The sequence below is a fragment of the Scyliorhinus torazame genome, chromosome 2, assembly GCF_047496885.1.
Source record: "Scyliorhinus torazame isolate Kashiwa2021f chromosome 2, sScyTor2.1, whole genome shotgun sequence".
NCBI lineage: Eukaryota > Metazoa > Chordata > Chondrichthyes > Carcharhiniformes > Scyliorhinidae > Scyliorhinus > Scyliorhinus torazame.
The window spans coordinates 335366873-335390795 of NC_092708.1; the positions used below are offsets into that span (position 1 = coordinate 335366873).

At 46.6% G+C, this 23923-nt stretch overlaps 1 protein-coding gene across 1 annotated transcript in view; it reads right to left on the reverse strand.

Moving 5' to 3' along the window:
- tdrd9 (tudor domain containing 9) overlaps positions 1-23923 on the reverse strand; it is a 255517-nt gene that overhangs the window by 116028 nt on the left and 115566 nt on the right. Inside the window, exons 6-9 of the mRNA XM_072489934.1 lie at positions 16585-16665; positions 5419-5583; positions 2307-2410; positions 1679-1728 (exon numbers count right to left, since the gene is read on the reverse strand). Of these exons, the coding sequence (XP_072346035.1) occupies positions 1679-1728; positions 2307-2410; positions 5419-5583; positions 16585-16665 (400 nt within the window). The remainder of the gene's footprint in view (positions 1-1678; positions 1729-2306; positions 2411-5418; positions 5584-16584; positions 16666-23923) is intronic.

The following is a 23923-nucleotide window of genomic DNA, read 5'->3' on the forward strand; positions in this document are numbered from 1 at the left end:
GCGCCATCGATGAGTCCCTCCCCTTCCAGGTCGAGAGCGATACGTCGGCCATAGCTCTGGCGGCCACCCTCAACCAAGCGGGCAGGCCCGTGGCCTTCTTCTCCCGTACCCTCCATGCTTCCAAAATTCGCATTCCTCAGTCGAAAAAGAGACACAAGCCATAGTAGAAGCTGTGAGACATTGGGCGCATTACCTGGCCGGCAGGAGATTCACTCTCCTCACAGACCAACGGTCGGTTGCCTTCATGTTCGATAATGCACAGCGGGGCAAGATTAAAAACGACAAGATCTTGCGGTGGAGGATAGAACTCTCCACCTTCAACTACGAGATCTTGTACCGTCCGAGGAAGCTAAACGAGCCTCCTGATGCCCTGGCGCCCGCCGAACCCCCCCCCCCCCCCCCACAGCACCTCACTAGAGGGTCAGTACTCCCGCCGCTCCTGCCTAGGCCCGCCCACCCACCGACGCCCCCTACAGGCGCGGCGCCCCCCCCCGTGCCAACCGTTTGCCCAACAGCGCCGCCTAGGGGTGACGAAGCTGCCAGGGAAGCCGAAACAAGTCTCCCGGAGTCGCAACCACCTGGACCCCCAGCAGAATCACCACCAAAGCCCAGACGCTCCAGAAGGCAACTGATTGCTTCGCTGTGACTTTAACCTTGAACGAACACTTTGTAAGTATTCTCGACAGCACGGTACCTCCATACCTGATCATACCATGTTAAAGACGACTGTTACCACTGGCCACCACCCCCGCCGGACTCTTTTTTAACAGGGGGTGAATGTGGTAGCACCAGGTATTGCGGTACCTAAGAGGCTGATGACCATTGGTTAAACCCAGGAGTTTACCATTGGCTGTTGGTACGTTGCTCCGCCCTGACAGGCGGAGTATAAGAAACAGTGCCGTCCCAGCAGCCTTCACTTCCTGTACCGAATCTGCTGGGGAACAAGTTCTAGTCGATTAAAGCCTTCAGTTATGAAATCACTTCGTGTTGAGTGTAATTGATCGTGCATCACCTTGGATGGTGAAGGTTAGGTCCTATGCAATTTCAGACCAGAAACTCTCTCCATCTTGACATCCTTTTTTAATCCTATTTTTGTCCCAATGCCCCTCCTAACAGACATGCAGGGCTATGTTCTGCTTTCAGAGTGCTGGCCCTTGTACGCCTCTTAATATATTCTCATTCTGCTATCTTACCTTAATGCCACTATCAGCCCCTTCTTCAGTCTTTAAAACAATCATTAACACTCCCTTTTTCTTGTGCGCCTGATATTTTTGTTCAATTTCTCAGAGCTCCCACCTATCCCTGACCTTCTATTAGCTCCACGCCCTCTTAAACAGTAAAAAATCCATTACATTTCTCCCTCGCTTTCAGTCTGAAGTCATACACTCAATGGTAACAGTTTCTCTCCACAGATGATGCCAGAGCTGCTGAATTTTTCCAGTATTTTCTGTTTATATTTCAGATTTCCAGCATCTGCAGTATTTTGCTTTTATTTCAGCTCTTCTACCAACATTACTAACTAGCTTTACCAGTGTAGTTTGGTTGAAATGACGAAGTCGAGGAACTGAATGTTTATACCTGAAGTATGTTTGACACCCTTGTTAAGGAAGTATAGTAGATAACATGAGTCACTGATTCAGAATTTTAAAAACATATTTGAATAATTTCTAAACATTACCTGGCAAAAATACCAATACACTGCCACGATTCAAGCTCATCCCTGTTGATCTATTAAAACAAAAGACAAGTTAACGTACTCCGTATTAAAAGTTGCTTCAGGGTGGCACAATGGCGCAGTGGTTAGCACTGCTGCCAAACGCTGCTGAGGACCTGGGTTCGATTCCTGCCCCGGGTCACTGTTTGTGTTGATTCTCCCCATGTCTGCGTGGGTCTCACCCCCACAACCCAAAGATGTAAAGGCTAGGTGGATTGGCCATATCCTTTTATTAAAACAGTAAAAAAAATATATATACAAGGTCAAACAGTACAAACACTAATTTTGTGTTGGAGAAATAGGGTACCCTCCCCTCAGTAGGGGGAGGGGTGTAGGATACTCTGATTATTAAAACAGTTCATAACACAGTTGTACTAAAGAACAAACGGTACACACACTAATTGCCCCTTAATTGGAAATAAAGAATTGGATACTCTAAAAAAAAATTTTTAATTGCTGTGGGTCAGCAGTGCTAACCACCGTGTCACCCCAATTAATTGCTTATTTGATGTATGTGGATAAACATGCAGAAAATCATCAAAAATATTGCGTGGTACTTCCAATGGAATTTAATTGCTCACTTGTCACTTACCCATTTTCTTTACTTTCCAGCTCATCAAAGTAGAGGATCAGAGTTTCGGCTACATTATAGACTTCAGGCAGGATTTTTGGCTCATTAGAAAATGAAGGCGCAATCTAGGAATTATATGCAAGAAAGCAGTCATTCTATATCTTAGTGGATAACTCCAACAATTAAAGGCAGTTTTTAAAAAATATCTTCCACTGTAGGGGTTTCTGGCAACATTGATATTTATTTATTGCCCATTCCTAATTTCCGTTGGAAAGGTTTTGGAATAAATACAGTTTGCCTCAGTTTGATTCAAATTATGACTATTAACTGCATCAGGTAGTATTGTCACATATCAGGCAGACCAAGTAAGGATGGCTAGTTCATTCGTTAACCAGTTGGCTACTGGTGATAATTTGACAGCTTTAATGGCCTTTTCTCCTTTTGTTACTGATCTGAACTTTTCTTTACAGACTGTTTTCGATCAAACTGCCATTGCGAGATCATGTTCTGAGTTATTAGTCCACACAATTCAGTAACATAACTAGAAAGTTAACTCAATGCTGAACTTCGACTCAAATGTTTTATTTTCCTCAATTTTCTCCAGTTTTGGAGACATCAATGCCATGCAGGAATACGGCATACACTTGTCCATAATCCTCAATTACATCTGCCAAATGGCCATTATTCATGCAAAGGCACGAAGAGTGCTCATGGACTATTTGATAAATGGAAGTATGAAACCACAGCCAATTCTGTCCTCACCTGATAACCCACACATGGAGCATGTTGCAAGGATTCAATGGATTGCGATCAGCAGCAGGATCACTGGCTCATTTTCTTCCCTATCCGAAGGCAATTAATTGTAACGCTTCAATTGCCACCACAGCCAAATGGCAGCCATAATTATTGGGCGGAATTCCCCCCCCCCCCCCCCCACCCCCACGTGGGAGAATCGCCCGGGTGCCGCGCGAGTCCCGCCACGCCGTCCCGAGGCCCGCACGCGGTTCTCTCTCTCTTCCCCCCCCACCCCCCAAACCGGCGCGGCGCGAATCACGGCTGGCCGCTGGGAGAATCGCCGCTTGCCGTTGGTAATGGGCGAGCGGCGATTCTCCGGCCTGGATGGGCCGAGCAGCCTGCCCAACATGACAGGTTCCAGCCGGCGCCATCCACACCTAGTCACTGCCGGCGTAAACAGCACAGGAACGCTGAGGGGTTGGGGGGGGGGGGGGGTTCCTGCACCTTGGGGGGGCTCAAAAGGAGTCTGGCCCACGATCGGTGCCCACCGATCGGCGGGCCGGCCTCTCTGAAGGAGGACCTCCTTTCCTCCGCTGGCCCGCAAGATCGATCCGCCCCCCGGGGGCGGGAGAATAGGGGGCTGGGAACGGCCTCCGACGCCGGAGTGAAACACTCCGGTTTTCACTCCGGCGTCGGGACTTAGTCTCCCGATGGGAGAATTGTGCCCATTATTTCTAAACCGATTACAATAGTTAATACATTTCCCTTTAGTGCTGTCCAACTCTGGTCATTGACTTTCTGTGAAGGATTTCAAACCAACAAAAAGTCCTACATCTTGTAAATTATGCATCGTCCCATTACTCTTATTCCAATGCCATCAGGCTTTCCCGTTTCCTCATTACTGTCTCAATGTTTTCACTACTCATTTTTCCTGCTCTAAAACTTCTGAAATCCTTTTCATCTGTTGACATCCCTTGTAAGCGGTGATAGATAGAGCTGACCACCCGTGCTCCATATTATGCATTTTGCTCTCACCTCTTTTGATAAAAATCAATTTTATAAACATCTTTGTGCTCTGTAACAGAAGAGCTAATAAACACAGATGAATTGAATGATGCTTCATTGAATACTTTAGTTCTGCTTTCATTCCCAATCTGACCTTTCTGTCGTTAGCCTGCATAAACAAACTTTCTACTGGCACAGACTCTAATCGAAACGATCAATTACAGCAACTTCAGGCTGAATTTTCTTGAAGTAGAGGATATTGGAGAGGATGAGAAATGAGCAGGGATGGTTCTTTGACATTTTGGCACATCAATTTCTACATTTGCAATTTTCCCCCTTCCCCACCCCTTTGCACCGTGTACCATTTTTACTCTCTTTATTCTTTTATAGATGCACCGTTGCCATACAAAGACCATGGTTATTTATCATCCACCACTTGTCATTGCCTGCCAGCCTTTACCTACTGACTCGACTCCATGACAAGTCAGCATTCCTGATACTCTGATTAGACCTCCCCTCCTTTCAGTTTTGTCGGCCCTATTTCAGAGGCCTTCGGGTTTCTAGTTCTGACAAAAAAAATCAACCTCTGACACTTGTATTTCAAAATGACAGTCTCTTTTTCACAAAGTAGCTGTTCATTATTCTGTCCCCTAATGAGACCACATTTGGAACAGTGTATAGTTTTGATCTCCTTATTTGAAAAGAAGCATATAATTGCATCCAAAGTAGTTCAAAGAAGGTTCACGTGATTCACTCTTGGGATCAGGGCTTTATCTTATGAGGAAAGGTCGAACAGGTTGGGCCTATACCCAATGGAGTTTAGGAGAGTTAACCTTATTGAAAAATGTAAGATCCTGTGAGGACTGGAAAGGGTAGATACTGGGAGAATGGTTGCACTTATGGGAGAGACTTGAAACAGGGGATAGAGTTTAAGAATAAGACGACTATCATTAAGATAATTATTTTCTCTCAAAAGGGTCATTAGTATGTGGAATTCTCTTTCCTAGAAAGAAGTGGATGCTGGACTATTGATTTATTCAAGGCAAATTAGACAGATAGACAAGGGAGTCAAAAATTATGGGGAATAAACAGAACGGTACAGTGAAATTACAGCCAGATCAACCATGATCTACTGAATAGCAGTGCTGGCTCGAAGGGCTGAATGGCCTACCCTTGCTCCTATGTTCCAAAGAGGCCTTCAAGTCAGATTATTAGAATAGGAGCCATACTGGATAACAAACACACAAGCACTTCCAAAAATGAAAATTGGACATATAAATTAAGCTATGCAGCTCTGCATTATTTGTTTTTAAAAATTGAAGGAACAAAAAAATACTTCATCTAATATCACTTTTGCTAAAAAGTGAAAGGTTTTTTTAAAAAATCATCTCACCTGGAAGTGGGTTAGCTCTTTGAGATCGTCCAGATAATATTCATCAACGCTATATGGGATTCCTTCCACCTCAAATACATATGCAGGGGTCAGACTCTTTCGGAATGGCACTGCAAAGTAGTCTGCAAACTCTATGCAATTAATTGTAGCAGACATTAGGATCACCTGTAATAATTAAACAATGCTTTTCAAAGAAGGAAAATTCTCCATGACTAACTTATCCAAATTGAAATCAAAATATTTTGCAAGACCACAACTGCATAAGCACTCAAAATGCCATCCAATTAATGCTCAGAGCAATTGTATGAGCATCTTAGACTTGTTTTCTACTGTTCTAATGCAGGTCGTTAACTTTTGCTGCAGCTAGTCAGTCATTGTGTTGATATTTGTAAATATATTGATTTTCAGCCAATTTTATGCTTCTCCACGCTGAAACATACCTGACAGCAATTGCCCTGGTGACCTTAAAAGATCCGAATGCTTCTTAAATCATTCATGTTGTTTTTGCCTCAGGTTGGCTCATCTGTTCTCCGACCCCTAATCATTCACAACGACTATTCCTTTGACTGCGCTTCTCCACCTCCCGCCAACTACCACCACCACTACCCCAGCTCGATATACCCTCTACCCTCCCTAACCTCAGGCTGCCCCTCCGGCCTCATCGGACTATACCTAACCCGATTAATCCTTCCAATCCACCTATTCACCCATCTAGCATCCCACTCACCTACTAACCTCCCCCATTCACTCGTTTGTCCAGTCACCCATCCACCTGAGACCTTTAAACTTACCTTCTGATAGCTAGTGCTGCAAAAAGGGGAAGGACATGTCCAGATTTAGAATTGGGAAGGGCAGAAAAAAAAACCAAGGTTAGGTGACCTGGACCCAAAGTCTTCCGAGCCTTAAAAATCCTGAAGAGTTTGTGTCCAATACAAACCACCTGTTTTCTCCAATGACCTGCTTGGTGTTTCCAGAATACTCTGTTTTGTTTAAAATTTCTGGTTTTGCTTTTAGAAGTGATTGCAGCAGGGTCTCGTGCTGGGGTTGAGCTAACTCCTAGAGTCCTGTAAATTTTGACTGGGGAAGGGAGTAATTTGAACAGTGTCAATCCTCTGTGAAAAGTTGAACAATTCAGTATATGAAATGGGTAGTTATGCAATACTCAAGTGCATAATTATGGAGCCAGGTGGTACAGTAATTGGACCCTCGGCGACAGGACGTACAACTGATGATGCAGATCAGTCAGAACCCCTGGGGAATTCTTGGTGCGCTGGCCTCTGTGGTAAGTTTCAACTTCCAACAGGCAGTTCCCCTGCTCCCCGAGACATTCCTCCAAAGTCACCAAATCTGAGTTAGTCAGAGACTTTGGACAGTTACCCATGAAATGTTGGGCAAAAATCAGGCCAACCCCTGGATAACTACAAAAAACTGACACTCTCCCAGATCCAATCATTCACTCAGGCCCCGACACTCCTATTGACTACCGCCCTTCCCCTCCCCCACACCCTCCCTCCCTTGATCACCTTCCTCCCCTCTCTAACCCCAAGCTACCTCTCCAGCCTGATCAGACTATCCCAACCTGACTATCCCAACTAATAATAGTAATAATAATAGCTTATTGTCACAAGTAGGCTTCAATGAAGTTACTTTGAAAAGCCCCTAGTCGCCACATTCCGGCACCTGTTCGGGGAGGCCGGTACGGAAATTGAACCCGCGCTGCTGACTTGTTCTGCATTACTAGCCAGCTGCTGAGCCCACTGTGCTAAACCAGCCCCTAAACTACCCACCCAACCTGACTAGTCCTAACCTGAATAACCCTCCCAATCCGACTACTGCCAACCCACCTATTCACCCACCTCACACAGCCCACTCGTTTATCAAATATTCACACTGGACCTTTAAACTTGCCATTCGGTAGGTAGTGCTGTAAAAATGTGTGTGTCTGTGTGTGGTGGTGGTGGTGGGGGGGGGAAAGAGAGAGAGAGAGAGAGAGAGAGACACCGGACCAAGCAAGAAATACGGAGCAGCTTTGAGGCGGGTGAAAGTTCGAGCAAAGTGGAAATCTGGCAATGACAGTCACTCCTCAGAAGATCCCAGCTGTTTGTGTAGGTATTCTTCCCATTCAGTTCCTTAATATCCAATACTTTTTTTTTTAAATATATTTTATTCAAGATTTTTTGGCCAAACATAACAGTACATTGTTTTTTTTTTTAAACAACAATAAAGCAATATAAATAAGTGGCCAGTTTTAAACAAATAAATAAATAATATATAAACAGAAACAAAAACAAAACTAAATGGCAACTGCCTTGTCAAAAATAGTTACTCTCCAAAGATACAATCCAACAGTCCAATATACATTACCTATAACAAATGTCTATACATATACAATTACATCCCTAAGAGCCCGCCCAGATATCTCCTCTCCTCCCCCCCCCCCCGGGTTGCTGCTGTTGTCTTTCTTTCTTTTTCATTCCCTCTATCGTTCTGTGAGGTAGTTGACGAACGGTTGCCACCGCCTGGTGAACCCTTGAGCCGAACCCATTAATACGAACTTGATCCGTTCTAACTTTATAAACCCTGCCATGTCGTTTATCCAGGTCTCCACACCCGGGGGTTTGGCTTCCTTCCACAGAAGCAATATCCTGTGCTGGGCTGCTAGGGACGCAAAGGCCAAAACATTAGCCTCTCTCGCCTCCTGCACTCCCGGCTCTTCTGCAACCCCAAATATAGCCAACCCCCAGCTTGGCTCGACCCGGACCCCCACCACCTTCGAAAGCACCTTCGCCACCCCCACCCAGAACCCCTGTAATGCCGGACATGACCAGAACATGTGGGTGTGATTCGCTGGTCTTCTCGAGCATCTCCCACACCTATCCTCTACCCCGAAAAATTTACTGAGCCGTGCTCCAGTCATATGCGCCCTGTGTAGAACTTTGAATTGTATCAGGCTTAGCCTGGCACACGAGGACGACGAGTTTGCCCTACGTAGGGCATCAGCCCACAGCCCCTCCTCAATCTCCTCCCCCAGCTCTTCTTCCCATTTCCCTTTCAGCTCATCTACCACGATCTCCCCCTCGTCCCTCATTTCCCTGTATATGTCTGACACCTTACCATCCCCCACCCATGTCTCTGAGATCACTCTATCCTGCGCCTCCTGCGTCGGGAGCTGCGGGAATTCCCTCACCTGTTGCCTCGCAAAAGCCCTCAGTTGCATATACCGAAATGCATTCCCTTGGGGCAACCCATATTTTTCCGTCAGGGCTCCCAGACTCGCAAACGTCCCATCTACGAACAGATCTCTCAATTGTACTACCCCAGCTCTTTGCCATGCTCCAAATCCCCCATCCATTCTCCCCAGAACAAACCTATGGTTATTTCTTATCGGGGACCGCACCGAGGTTCCCGTCCTTCCCCCATGCCGTCTCCACTGCCCCCAAATTTTCAATGTTGCCACCACCACCGGGCTTGTAGTATATTTCTTCGGTGAGAACGGCAACGGTGCCGTCACCATTGCTTGTAAGCTGGTTCCCTTGCAGGACGCCCTCTCCAATCTCTTCCACGCCGCTCCCTCCCCTTCTCCCAGCCACTTACACACCATTGAAATATTGGAGGCCCAGTAATAATCATTTAGGCTCGGTAGTGCCAACCCCCCCCCCCCTATCCCTACTACGCTGCAAGAACCCCCTCCTCACTCTCGGGGTCTTCCCGGCCCACACAAAACTCATAATGCTTTTCTCGATTCTCTTAAAAAAAGCCTTCGTGACCATCACCGGGAGGCACTGAAACACAGAGGAATCTCGGGAGAACCACCATTTTAACCGCCTGCACCCTACCCGCCAGTGACAGGGACACCATGTCCCATCTCTTGAAATCCTCCTCCATCTGTTCCACCAATCGTGTTAAATTAAGCCGGTGTAAGGTTCCCCAATTCTTGGCTATCTGAAGCTCCAAGTACCGGAAGTCTCTTGTTACCTTCCTCAGCGGTAAATCCTCTATTTTCCCGAATTTCCTCTATACCCGAAAAATCCCCAAACTCTCCAAGTATCCGCATTATCTCTGGCATCCTCTCCACCGGGTCCGCCACATACAACAACAAATCATCCGCATACAAAGATACCCGGTGTTCTTCTCCTCCCCTAAACACTCCCCTCCACTTCCTGGAACCCCTCAGTGCCATGGCCAGGGGCTCAATCGCCAGTGCAAACAATAACAGAGACAGGGGACACCCCTGCCTCGTCCCTCTGTAAAGCCGGAAATAATCAGACCCCCGTCCATTCGTAACCACACTCGCCATCGGTGCCCTATACAGCAACTGTACCCATCCGATATACCCATCTCCAAAGCCAAATCTCCTCAGCACCTCCCACAGATAATCCCACTCCACTCTATCAAATGCTTTCTCGGCATCCATCGCCACCACTATCTCCGCTTCCCCCTCTGGCGGGGGCATCATCATTACCCCTAGCAACCTCCGTATGTTTGTGTTCAGCTGTCTCCCCTTCACAAACCCAGTTTGGTCCTCATGAACCACCCCCGGGACACAGTCCTCTATCCTCGTCGCCATCACCTTGGCCAGAATCTTAGCATCCACATTTAAAAGAGAAATGGGCCTATAGGACCCGCATTGCAGCGGGTCTTTTTCCTTCTTTAGGAGGAGCGATATCGTTGCCTCTGACATAGTCGGGGGCAACTGCACCCTTTCCCTAGCCTCATTAAAGGTTCTCGTCAGAAGCGGGGCCAGCAAGTCCATATACTTCCTATAAAATTCCACCGGGAATCCGTCTGGTCCCGGGGCTTTCCCCGCCTGCATGCTCCCAATCCCTTTCACTACCTCCTCCATCTCAATGCTTTGCTCCCAGTCCCGCCCTCTCCTGCTCCTCCACCTTAGGGAATTCCAGCTGATCCAGAAAGCTCATCATTCTCTCCTTCCCTTCCGGGGGCTGAGCTTTATATAATCTTTCGTAGAATGCCTTGAACACCCCATTCATTCTCTCCGCTCCCCGCTCCATCTCTCCCTCCTCGTCTCTCACCCCCCCTATCTCCCTCGCTGCTCCCCTCTTCCTCAGTTGGTGGGCCAGCAACCGGCTCGCCTTCTCCCCATATTCATACTGTACACCTTGTGCCTTCCTCCATTGTGCCTCTGCATTACCCGTAGTCAACAAGTCAAATTCTACATGTAGCCTTTGCCTTTCCCTGTACAGTCCCTCCTCCGGTGCCTCCGCATATTGTCTGTCCACCCTCAAAAGTTCTTTCAGCAACCGCTCCCTTTCCCTACCCTCCTGCTTTCCTTTATGTGCCCTGATAGATATCAGCTCCCCTCTAACCACTGCCTTCAACGCCTCCCAGATCACTCCCACCTGAACCTCCCCATTGTCATTAAGCTCCAAGTACCTTTCAATACACCCCCTCACCCTTAAACATACCCCCTCATCTGCCAATAGTCCCATGTCCATTCTCCAGGGCAGGTGCTGTTCTTTTTCCTCCCCTATCTCCAGGTCCACCCAATGTGGAGCGTGGTCTGAGATAACTATAGCCGTGTACTCCGTCCCTGTCACCTTCGGGATCAGCGCCCTTACCAAAACAAAAAAGTCTATCCGTGAGTATACTTTATGGACATAGGAGAAAAATGAGAACTCCTTACTCCTAGGCCTGCTAAATCTCCAGGGGCCTACTACTCCCATCTGCTCCATAAAGTCCTTGAGCACCCTAGCTGCAGCTGGCCTCCTCCCGGTCCTGGACCTCGATCGGTCCAGCCCTGGGTCCAGCACCGTATTGAAGTCTCCCCCCATTACCAACTTCCCCGCCTCTAGGTCCGGGATACGTCCCAACATACGTCTCATAAAATTGGCATCATCCCAGTTCGGGGCATATACGTTCACTAGAACCACCGCCTCCCCTTGCAATCTGCCACTCACCATCACATATCTACCCCCACTATCCGCCACTATGGCCTCAAACAGTACCCGTTTCCCCACTAAGATAGCCACCCCCCTGTTCTTTGCGTCTAACCCCGAATGAAACACCTGCCCCACCCATCCTTTGCGTAGTCTGACCTGGTCTATCAGTTTCAAATGCATCTCCTGCAACATAACCACATCTGCCTTTAATTTCTTTAGGTGTGCGAGTACCCGTGCCCTTTTAATCGTCCCGTTCAGCCCTCTCACATTCCACGTGATCAGCCGGGTTGGGGGACTCTTTACCCTACCCCACCACCCCCCCCCCCCCCCCCAACGTCGACTAGCCATTCCCTTTTTTAATCCAGCTCCTCACCCGGTTCCCACGTAGCCGTATCTCCCCCCGACGGCGCCCTCCCGCCTCGACCACCCCACCCCGTGCCAGCTCCCCCTTCTCCCCAGCAGCAGCAGCAACCCAGTTAAACCCCCCACCCCCGCTAGATCCTTTTCTAGCGTAATTGCACCCCCATGTTGCTCCCAAAAGTCAGCAAACTCTGGCTGACCTCGGCATCCCCCGTGACCTCGGCCCCCACTGTGCGAGGCCCCCTCCTTCCTGCTTCCCGCCATGATTACCATAGCGCGGGAACAAAGCCCGCGTTTCCCACTTGGCCCCACCCCTAATGGCCGGCGCCCAGAATTCCTCATCCTCCCACCCCCCCCCACCCCCCCACCACGACATGGGGAAAGAGAGAAAAGTTACAGGGTCGCAAGATTAACAACTTGAGAGATCATCCCTTCCCCCTTTTTCCCCCCCTTCACCCCACGTAATCACCCCACCACTTTGTCCCAAACGTTCTTTTTCTGGCCCGCCTATTCCAGCTGCTCCTCCACAATAAATGTCCACGCCTCTTCTGCCCTCTCAAAGTAGTGGTGCTTCCCTTGGTGTGTGACCCACAGTCTTGCCGGTTGCAACATTCCAAATTTGACCTTCCTTTTGTGAAGCACCACCTTGGCCCGATTAAAACTTGCCCTCCTTCTCGCCACCTCCGCACTCCAATCTTGATATACGCGGATCACCGCGTTCTCCCACTTACCGTTCCGACTTTTCTTCGCCCATCTGAGGACCATCTCTCTGTCATTATATCGGAGAACTCTCACCACTATGGCTCGAGGTATTTCTCCAGCCCTCGGTCTTCGCGTCATAACTCGATAAGCTCCCTCCGCCTCCAACGGGCCCGTCGGGGCCTCCGATCCCATTAACGAGTGAAGCATCGTGCTCACATATGCCTCGACGTCCGCCCCTTCTGCACCTTCGGGAAGACCAAGAATCCTTAAATTCTTCCTCCTCGCATTATTTTCCAGCACCTCCAGCCTTTCCACACACCTTTTGTGTTGTGCCTCGTGCATCTCTGTCTTCACCACCAGGCCCTGTATTTCGTCTTCATTTTCAGCGGCCTTTGCCTTCACAACCCGAAGCTCCTGCTCCTGGGTCTTTTGCTCCTCCTTTAGCCCTTCAATCGCCTGTAATATCGGGGCCAGCAGCTCCTTCTTCATCTCCTTTTTAAGTTCTTCCACACAGCGCCGCAGGAACTCTTGTTGGTCAGGGCCCCATATTAGACGGCCACCTTCCGACGCCATCTTGCTTTGTGCTTGCCTTCCTTGCCGCTGCTCTAGAGGATCCTCCGCAATCCAGCCACTTTCCTGTCCTTTTTCCATCCGTGTCCAGGGGGAATTCCCTTCTGGTTTACCGCACAGTGTTTTTAGCCGTTAAAATTGCCGTTGGTGCTCCTATTAAGAGCCCAAAAGTCCGTTCCACCGGGAGCTGCCGAAACGTGCGACTTAGCTGGTCATCGCCGCACCCGGAAGTCTAATATCCAATACTTAAGCAACAACTACGATCTCAACTGTAGCAGCAGTGCGAATTCAGTTAAAACTTCAGCAGTGCCTCGAACAGTTTTGAAGGATCAAAACCTTAAGCTTGTACCAAGCTACACCTAAATTCACTAGTCTTAAATGAGGTGCACACCTAAAGGGAGATAATTTGAACGTCACATCAGGAACTGAAATTCCACTTAAGATTTCTCAGTAGTCCAGTTTGGATATGAAGGATAAGTTTAATGAAAAGGGGGAAAAAAATAGAAAAGGAAATTGCATTCATGTAATTCCTCAGATCCAAAAACCTAGGAAATCTGTTTCTTTGGAGATGTCAACACTGTTGTGAGGAAATGCTGCAAACATTTGCACACCAGGTCCCACAAACAACACAGAGATAAATTACCAACTCATATGTTGTAATGTGTTGAGCAGAACACCAGAAGAACTCCTATGTTGCTGTTTAAATAGTGCCATGAGAGTCGGGGAAATGGAAGGGGGTGGTTCGAGGGGGAGAGGATCATCGAGTTGTCTTTGTACGCAGACGACCTGTTGCTGTATGTGGCGGACCCAGTGGAGGGGATGGTTGAGGTCATGCAGATCTTAAGGGAGTTTGGAGATTTTTCAGGCTATAAGCTCAACGTGGGAAACAGTGAGCTCTTTGTGGTGCATCCGGGGGATCAGGGAAAAGGGATAGATGACCTACCGTTGAGGAGGGCGGAAAGCAGCTTTCGATATTTGGGGATTCAGGTAGCTAGGAGCTGGGGGGCACTGCACAAACTTAATTTGACGCAGCTGGTGGAACAGATGGAGGAGGATTTTAAAAGGTGGGACATGTTGCCGCTCTCGCTGGCGGGCAGGGTACAGTCAATTAAAATGGTGGTCCTCCCAAGGTTTCTTTTTGTGTCCCAGTGCCTTCCAATCGTGATCACCAAGGCCTTTTTTAAGAGGGTAGGCAGGGGCATTATGAGTTTTGTGTGGGCGAGCAAGACCCCGAGGGTAAGGAGGGGGTTCCTGGAGCGTAGCAGGGATAGAGGGTTGGCGTTGCCGAATTTGGGTGGCTCCTACTGGGCAGCCAGCGTGGCGATGATCCGTAAGTGGGTTATGGAGGGAGAGGGGGCGGCGTGGAAGAGGTTGGAGATGGTGTGCTGCAAACGAACAAGCCTGGGGGCGCTGGTGACGGCACCGCTGCCGCTCTCGCCGACAAGGTACACCACAAGTCCGGTGGTGGCGGCAACGCTAAAGATCTGGGGGCAGTGGAGACGACACAGGGGAGCGCTGGGAGCCTCGGTATGGTCCCCGATTAGGGATAACCATCGGTTTGTCCCAGGAAGGATGGACGGGGGGTTCCAGAGCTGGCATCGAGCAGGGATTAGAAGAATGGGGGACCTGTTCATCGATGGGACTTTTGCGAACTTAGGGGCGCTGGAGGAGAAATTTGGTCTACCCCCGGGAAACGCGTTCAAGTACATGCAAGTGAGGGCGTTTGTGAGGCGGCAGGTGAGGGAATTCCCGCTGCTCCCGGCACAGGGGATTCAAGACAGGGTGATTGCGGGCGTATGGCTCGGAGAAGGCAAGGTGTCGGCGATATACCAGGAGATGAAAGAGGGGTGGGAGGCTTTGGTAGAGGAGCTGAAAGGTAAATGGGAAGAGGAGCTGGGGAGGAGATTGAGATGGGGCTCTGGGCTGATGCCCTAAGTAGGGTTAAATCCTCTTCCTCGTGTGCCAGACTTAGCCTGATACAGATTAAGGTAGTGCACAGAGCGCATATGACAGGGGCGAGGCTGAGTAGGTTCTTTGGAGTGGAGGACAGATGTGGGAGGTGCTCAGGAAGTCCGGCGAACCATGTCCATATGTTTTGGTCATGCCCGGCACTGGAGGGGTTCTGGAGGGGAGTTGCGGGAATAGTATCTAAGGTGGTGAAAGTCCGGGTCAATAAACATATTTTTAAAAATAAATAAATAAATAAATAGTGCCATGAGATTGTTAATTCCTGACACGCGAGTGGTCAGAGGGCATCCTGGGTCCAACATAACTTCTGAAAGACTCCAGGACTTCCTCAGTACTTCGCTGAATTATCAACATAGATCAACGCTTACCAAAACTGAGTTGCGATCCCCAATGGGGTTGCAGAAACAGCAAATGGGCTTGCAAGCTCCCCTCAACAGTATGCCTCGCACCCGCACCAAGGCCCTGGCGACATCTGGCCAACCCTTCGTCTGATCCTCTCTCTGTCTCCCTCAGAATGGGGCGGTGGTATAGGAAAGCAATGAAGCCAGCAGATAGACGGGGAGACTTCATAAGCAGTGTAGGCTGTAAACCTCAAATAAGAAGCTACCAGTCCCATAATTGCACCGAATGGAGCAACAGCTATGGGGCTTCTCCTAGTGAAAGGCCCAGATTGATGGCCATCATATTTACAGAGATAATGTATAATGTACAGCAGTTTGTCGGTATGGCAACCATCTTGAAAGGCAGCAAAGTACACCAAGGCACATGCACAATCATTCTGGCCTAAGTAGCAGGCGAAGAAGGCCTTCACTGAGTTTTCTGTCAATGCGGAATATGGAAAGTGTGACTGAAACCTAGCCAAGTACGTGGAATAATGTTTTTTTTTGCAAAGTTGACTAAAATATGGATTCATATTTACAGAATGCATATGTTGGTCTCCAATGCACAAACTTTAATAAGTATACATTGAGTGTTACTGCTCTACTTTGTTTTTGTTTGGGTCTGGGGTCACATCATTTTCAAATGTTAAGAAGGGGTCACATTGGAAAATAGTTTGGGGAATCCTGGCCTAGAATATACACCACAATCTTTTGTAGTAGGGCTCAACCCGCTAAACAATGACAAGACCAAGGTACTACTACCACTGAGCAATGTGAGACATTGTAGTACAGTTAGCAGTTGTCAAATGTCACAGACCAAACAGCCCAACAACTTATACCACCCAACAAAGGCAACAATAATTAGCAAACATAAATTTGACAGAAAGAGGGAAGTGGTAACAGGTCTTTAACAATTGCATGATCCTTTAGTCCCTCAAACAGATTGCGCTGTTCCATTTACAGCACATGAATGAAATGAAAATCGCTTATTGTCACAAGTTGGCTTCAAATGAAGTTACTGTGAAAAGCCCCTAGTCGCCACATTCCAGCACCTGTTCAGGGAGGCTGGTACGGGAAGCGAACCATGCTGCTGGCCTGCCTTGGTCTGCTTGAAAAAACAGCGATTTAGCCCAGTGTGCTAAACAAGCCCCTGCAACAGATACTTCATAATGTTGAATAAAACATGCTGTATTTCTGCCCCAGATGCTGCACGGATTTAAGTGACAATGAATTTGTGCAAGTGTTACTCTTTGAAACAATTTATTTAAACCTTTCATCAAACTTACCTTAACAAGTCGTGAATTAGTGCGCAGAAGTTTACGGACAACCAGCAACAAAAAATCCATTTCTTCAGTACGCTCATGGACCTGAACATTATGACAACAATTAGTCACAGAAGCAGTTCATTTTTGCTATTGCCTATATCAACATCAACTTGATTTAATTCTTGCTAGCATTCCAACAAAAAGCATGAATCCTTTTACAAGTCAACTATCCTTTATCTGAAACCCTCGGGCCAATTGTGTTTCAGATATCAGATCATTTTGGTTTTATTACAATCACGGTCAGACCAAATGTGGCTCAGATACTGGACCGAAACCCAAGACTGTGCAGATAGGATACTGCACTCCAGGGGCGATTGCGTGAAGAAATAGAGATTTGGTATTTTAAAACCAAACTTTATTATTGACACAATATTAAAATCTTTAACTTCACATACGAAAGTAGCTTACACTTACCCCTTAAACAATACTACCAAATTAATTAAATACAATACCCTTAAATACTCTCCATTCCCAATTAAACAACAAGAAAAAAAAACATACAGCTCACAATCCAACCTGTATCCCAATGGCAGATGGTAACACTTTCTTACCAGAACAGAATAGGCTCCTGTTAGAAACCCTGCAGACTCTGGCTGGATATCTTCAAACAGCTGTTTAAACTTGTTTGTTTCAATTTCCCCCTTATCCTTAAGACAGCTCTGCACTGCTTTAAATACTATTAAGTTTTTTAAAAAACTATTCCACGGAGAGAAAAAAGACCTTACTTGTGGTCCAAAGGGTTAGCCAGATCAGGAGGGAACTCAAAAGATTTTTCAATATGTCTCAAAGCAACGACATCATCTCCCCAAGCTGTAAACACATCAACTCCCCAGGGACTACCCTAGTCAAACAACAGTGCATTAGCCCAGACTTTTACGATGGTTAATTTCACCTCTTGCTCCAAAAAGCTTTCTAGTCTTTCAAACTAAGATTATTTTTAAAAACATGAGGACTGCAGTCAAATGCCTTCCAACCCAGGCTTTTAACCCTTAAATTACCAAATGTTTATAATCCAATATATCTGAAATCATGTACTTGTCAGAGTTTTAGATACAGCACAGGCCTATACATTACAATGGCCGATGCCTATTGCAATTGTGTAGAGTAAATAAAATGGCGCGAAAAGTAAGATATACCACTGAATAAGAAATACAGGGTATCTGTAATATGACCAGGAATAAGTTCCCAACCGATTCTGCTTGTAAGAGAGGTAAACAGTGCAGACGAAAATCACAAGGTAAACAGTGCAACAAACAACTAGATTTCTCGTGCTCAAGGTCGGGTACGGTCAGCAGGTTCACGTCAGCTCATGTCAAGAGATTTCCTATGCTATAGGTCAGGTACGGTAAGCAAGGTTCATATCGGATCAGGTCACGTTGGCTCGGGTCAGAGAGATTGCTTGTTAAAGATCGATGATGTCCCAAACAAAGTGCAGCTTTTGGATATGTTAGGTTTTCGGATAAAGGATACTCTACCTGTACCTGTTATCATTTGAACCTAAAAGGTCAGCTATAGTCAGCCATACTCTGTAATTAACAACATTTGATTAGCAGTGTAAAGAGTTTTAAGAACATTCATCAGGAAATAAGATTATTTTGCTTTCCATGCCACGTTTCCACAAATTTCCTAAAAGTACAGCCTCTTGTTTGGTTGACACGCATGGGCAGCTTTCTAGTGTTTCCCTCCAATTGAACCACAGTAGGCTATGTGATTGTGGGTAACTTAGCCAAGTATAATCCTCTCTTGATCCAATATCCATTCAGGTTGAGCACGGACAGAATGAACAAATCCTGGGTGCGATTTAATGGCTGTGTTGCTCTTACGTGAGAGCTCGAAGAGGCCGTTAAATCACATCGGAGTCCAGAAAAGAGCACCCCGTGAACCGATCGGTTTGCAATTTAACCTGCCTGCCCGTGGCTGAAATCACGATCCCCCATAGCATGGTGAGAAACCAATAATCACCACTTCAGCCCACTATCCATACAATTAACAGGAGCGACCCCCTATCTAATGGCCTCCCAAGCAAGTGGTCAGGTGCGCGCCAATTATGCTCTTTTTTTAAAAAACGTGAAGCTGGTGGAAGGGCTGCTGCGGGGACATGAGGAGGTGAGTATCCATCTTCACTCCCGGCAATGAGCCCGGGGGCACTGGGATTTCTGCCCTGGTGCTCAGATGGGGGTGGGGGAGCCCCGGGGGAACCAGCCTCGATCAGGGTGTATTGCCATTGGAGGAAGGAGAGCATGCGGGGATGGGCACCCATGGCCTGGGCTGGGGGGCGGGGAGGATGGGTGTCTCAGCCCCCGCGGGTCCGCCATACCAATCCCTGGACAAAGCCTGCCTGTCCCACCGACCACCCATAACTCCCACTGACCACGGAGGCCTCTAGCCACAAGGCTGAGGCAACATGGTAGAACAGTGGTTAGCACTACTGCTTCACAACACCAGGGACAATTTCTCATTTTCACCCAACTTGGTGTGTAAGCTTTGAGCTACTGTCTGATTCCAGCACCCCTTTTCATTTCATATCATCTTCCAATTTGTACTGATGAGAACAGATGTGTTATAGTCGTGGTATATAGAAATTGTAATAAATAAATGACAGTAATTGGAAGTTACAATAAAATTGTACATTCAAAGTTGTATATAAAGGCTTACAGAATATTGGAAATGTGAGTTTAAATTTCATCTGAAATATAAAATGCATTATTTCTATAATATATTGTGTACATGTTCATAAAATTTGATGGCATCTTTATACGATGTGTATAAAATACTGAAAATTACATGTAATGAATACAAACCAGTTGGTTTCTCTGCAGGCTGGAATGTAAGTGTGAAATTGGATATGTGACAGACAGCTGGGAAGGAGTATGTTTGTATTGTGACATTGAAACAGAAAAACAGCTGAGTGCTCGATGTGAGTAGTGGAAGTGTTTTCATGGTAGAGAGTCAGAATCATGAGGATTATCGAACAAGGATCAGCAACCTGCAGCTCGGGAGCCAAATGCGGCTCCTTAAGGACTTGCATGGCTCCTGAGTTAGATTGATTGAGTTTTTGTTATCTATCTCAATTTTTACCTAAATATGTTTCTAATTTTAAAAGAATATCAGATGTCTAAAAATGTCCCTCAAGATTGATATTTTAGCAGTTAATGGCTAGAACTTGTAAAATGTTTAATCGCAAAAATGTAAAATTCTATCATCTGTTGGATCAAAAATCTCTTTTGCTAAGCAAAATGTTGTCATGTGCCACAGTGTTGATGGCTTATGTATTGCTTTCTGGCTTATCGCACATGTTTACAGGCATAGATATGTACATCTATATGGGACCCAACTGTGGCCCTTATTTTTGTTGTTGTTTTACTTCAACAAAAAATCAACATTCATCAGCAGGACTGTGCAGAATATTAAGATCGACAGACCTTTTTCAAAATTGATTAATGTTTGAATTTAGCATGTTAAAAACTGGCATAATTGGAAGGGTTGAAGTGGCTACAAAGAAGAGAAAAAAATTAAGATTCATATCAAGAATTTTAAAGGTGTTGCACCCATAAAAATGCCTCTGCTTTTGTTTTTCATTATTATGGGCATTTGAGCAACAGCACTGCAGCTCTTTAGGCCATATTTTTAAAAATGGCTCATCTTGTTATCCAGACTGAAGACTAGTGCTCCAGAACTTGCTGAGTCACTAGCCAAGCTTTTCCAGTCCAGCTACAACTCTAATTGACAATATGGAAAATTGCCCAGGTATGGACATAAAAAGCAGGATAAATCCAACGTGGCCAATTATCACCCCCAGCAGTCGACTCGCGATCAAGTGATGGAAGAGGTCATCAACACCACTATCAAGCAGCACTTGCTCAGCAATAACTGTGCTATTGTGTAATTCTTTATCACAGAGAGCTGGGTCGTTAAGCATGTTCAAGGCCTGGATAGACCAGATTTTTCATCAGTTATGGGATAAGGTGGGAAAGTGGAGTTAAGTATGACATCAGATCAGCCATGATCCTGTTGAATGGCTTACTTCTACTCCTACCTCTTATGGACTTGCTCACAGATGGATCAGTTTGTGATCCGCCATGGTCATTCAGTTCTTGACCTCTTTCCAGCCTTGGTTCAAACATGGACAAAAGAGCTAAAGGTCAGAGAGTGACTGCCCTTGACATCAAGGCAGCATTTGACTGAGTATGGCATCAAGGAGCCCTAGCTAAGCTGGAGTCAATGGGAATCATGGGGAAACCCCTCCGTTGGTTGGAGTCATACCTGGCACAAAGGAAGATGATGATGATGGTTGGGGGACAATCACCTCCGCTCCAAAACATCACTGCAGGCCTCTCAAGGTAATGTCTTGGGCCCAACCATCTTCAGCTACTTCATCAATGATTTTTCATCCATCATGAGGTCAAAAGTGGGGATGACTGCACAATGTTCAGTACCATTCACGACTCAGATACTGAAACAGTCCATATCCAAATGTAGCAAGACTCGAGCTGACAAGTGGCAAGTAACATTCAGACCACACAAGTGACCATCTCCAATAAGAGAGGATCTAACCATCATCCCTTAACATTAATAATAATAATCTTTATTATTGTCACAAGTAGGCTTAGGTGGGGTTACTGGATTATGGGGATAGGGTGGAAGTGTTGACCTTGGGTAGGGTGCTCTTTCCAAGAGCCGGTGCAGACTCGATGGGCCAAATGTCCTCCTTCTGCACTGTAAATTCTATGAAACATCCATACAGACCTAACCCTTAAAATTGGCACAGGTTAACAAAGGGATTGAAAGTATGCTTAAAAATGGCATAATTGAAGTGGGTTGCAGCCAATGGAGCTCATCCATAGTGATGGTACCAAAACCAGACGGTACCCAACGGTTGTGTGTGGACTATAGAAAGGTCAGTGCAGTTACAAGAACGGACTCTTATCCTATCCCACGTTTGGAGGATTGCATTGAGAAAGTGGGACGGTCACCTTGTATTTCCAAATTGGATTTACTTAAAGGTTGCTGGCAGGTACCTTTATCCAAAAGAGCGAAGGAGATTTCAGCTTTTGTGACTTCAGATGGTATACACCAATTCAAAGTTATGCCATTTGGTATGAAAAATGCCCCAGCCACATTTCAACGGTTAACTAACAAAGTTGTTTCAGGATTACCCAATTGTGCGGTCTGTATCGACGATCTGGTAATTTTCAGCCAGACATGGACAGAACATTTGAAACATCTGATGGAGTTATTCGATCGACTTCAGGTGGCGGTTTGGTGGTAAACTTAGCCAAAAGTGAATTTGAAAAAGCCCAAGTCACTTTCCTTGGCCATACAATCGGACAGGGTCGAATGGTCCCACGGGATGTGAAAACAAAACTTATTGAAGAGTTTCCAATACCATCGACACAAAGGGAAATAATGGGATTTCTTGGCATGAGTGGATTTGATCGATCATTTGTGCCAAATTTTTGTAGTGTGGTCGCTCCACTGATGGACTTGCTGAAGAAACGTCGAGAATTTCAGTGGACAACAGAGTTTCAACACACAGTTGACTGCCTGGAAGCTGTGATAAGCAATGCTCCTGTGTTGGAGAATTACAAGGGACTCTGTGATCAGATTGAACTAAAGTATCTGACTTTAAAGAGAAATGCCGAGACGTAGAGAAATGGATGGATCGAGAAGAGTTCCAGTTGGAGGAAGAAGAACAAAAATGGACTTATTATTAAATGTTTGCGTGTTTTGTTTAAAAAAAAGTATATTCATTGTCCATAGTTCTTAAAGGAAAGTGAAAAGGTGAAAACTGAAACCATCTTGAAGTTGATGGTTTATTTATTTTTTCTTGGGGGAGGTGTCATGTGAGAATACCTTTTAAGAAATGGGGGTTTATCGAATAGCTACAGTAGGTCTACCTTTAAGAAATGGGTGTTTATTAGAGAGCTGCAGTGATTTCAGAGAATGGGTGGAGCTGGGCGGTCTGTCTGCCTTACTTTCGTTTGAGGCTGTTTGCTACAGGGTGTGGTTAGTTCTGCTTTGAGAGCTAGATAGCTGCAGGCCAAGAAAGGAGCTGTAAGAGGATCTCTCTCTGCAAATAAAGACTGTCTCCAAATGAATTGGGTGATTTCAAAGTGCTGACTGCTCTCAATTGTGAATTTAAACCTGATCTCTGTGTTAAAAAGGGTCTTTTGTCTTCCGGATGTTGTTTGGGAATTTATTAAGGGTTATCTATTGAGTACTGTATTCTTTGGGGATTTATTGGTGTTGATAGTTGTTGAAATGTTTACTGTGGGTTTATAAAGTGTTAACTGGTTTCATAAATAAACATTCTTTTAATTCAAAAGTACTGTAGATTACTGTTTGCATTACACCTGCAGAGTCAGCCCGTGTGCTCCCCATAACCACGATCTATTAAAAGTTGTGGGTCAGGTGAATTGCATGATACACTTTGGGGTTCTTTAAACCCTGGCCCATAACACTGGGACACCTCCGCCAGTGACCGGGGCATGCTCTGGAGGGCCTCGGCAATGTCCACTTGAGACTGGGACATGCCCGCAGCACCTCATCAAGGTCTACCTGGTATTGGGTCATGTCCACCATCGACTGGAACCGACCAACTTATGCCTTGAACACCTCTACTCGTGCTGCCAACATCATGCTCCAGGCTCTCCATTGCAATCACCACCGTTGCAGTGTTGGCCTCTCTGCCAAGCATTGGCAGCACCATCTCCTGTGCCTGTAGCCTCTGGGACACCTCCAATCGGCTATGGACTTGCTGACAACCCCTGCTTAATCGCTTGCCCGCACCTTAGTGTCTGCATTAGCTCCAGGTAAACCTCGTCCAAAGGTTCAGCATCTGACTGGGACCCAGTTGGATCCTAGAATCCAGCAAACCTCCAACTGCTGTCTCGCCTGGGGGTTCCTGCCTCCACCTGGCGCTTGGATAGGTCTGGTACTCGGGACAGCAGGGGCTACGCATCAGTGGTTAGCATCCTGCCTCAAAGCGCTGGGGACCAGGGTTTGATCCTGGCACTGGGTCACGGTCTTGTGGGGAGTTTGCACATTTTCCCTGTGTCCCCATGAGGTCACACTCTGGGTTTCCCTTTGCTCAGGGACCTTCCAAGGTGGTTGCTTGCAGTGCCTTTGTGTTCCAAGTCACCACATGTGGCCTGTTGTAGCTCTTACTATCCTTGTCCCCATGTTTCCCTTCTGGTACTTCTCCCCCCACCACATTTCTTACCCTGGTTAGTCCCCATTACTGATGCGTACCCCGTCCTTTGCCAGGCGCTCTCTCCCTTGCAGGAGATGTGCTGCGGCA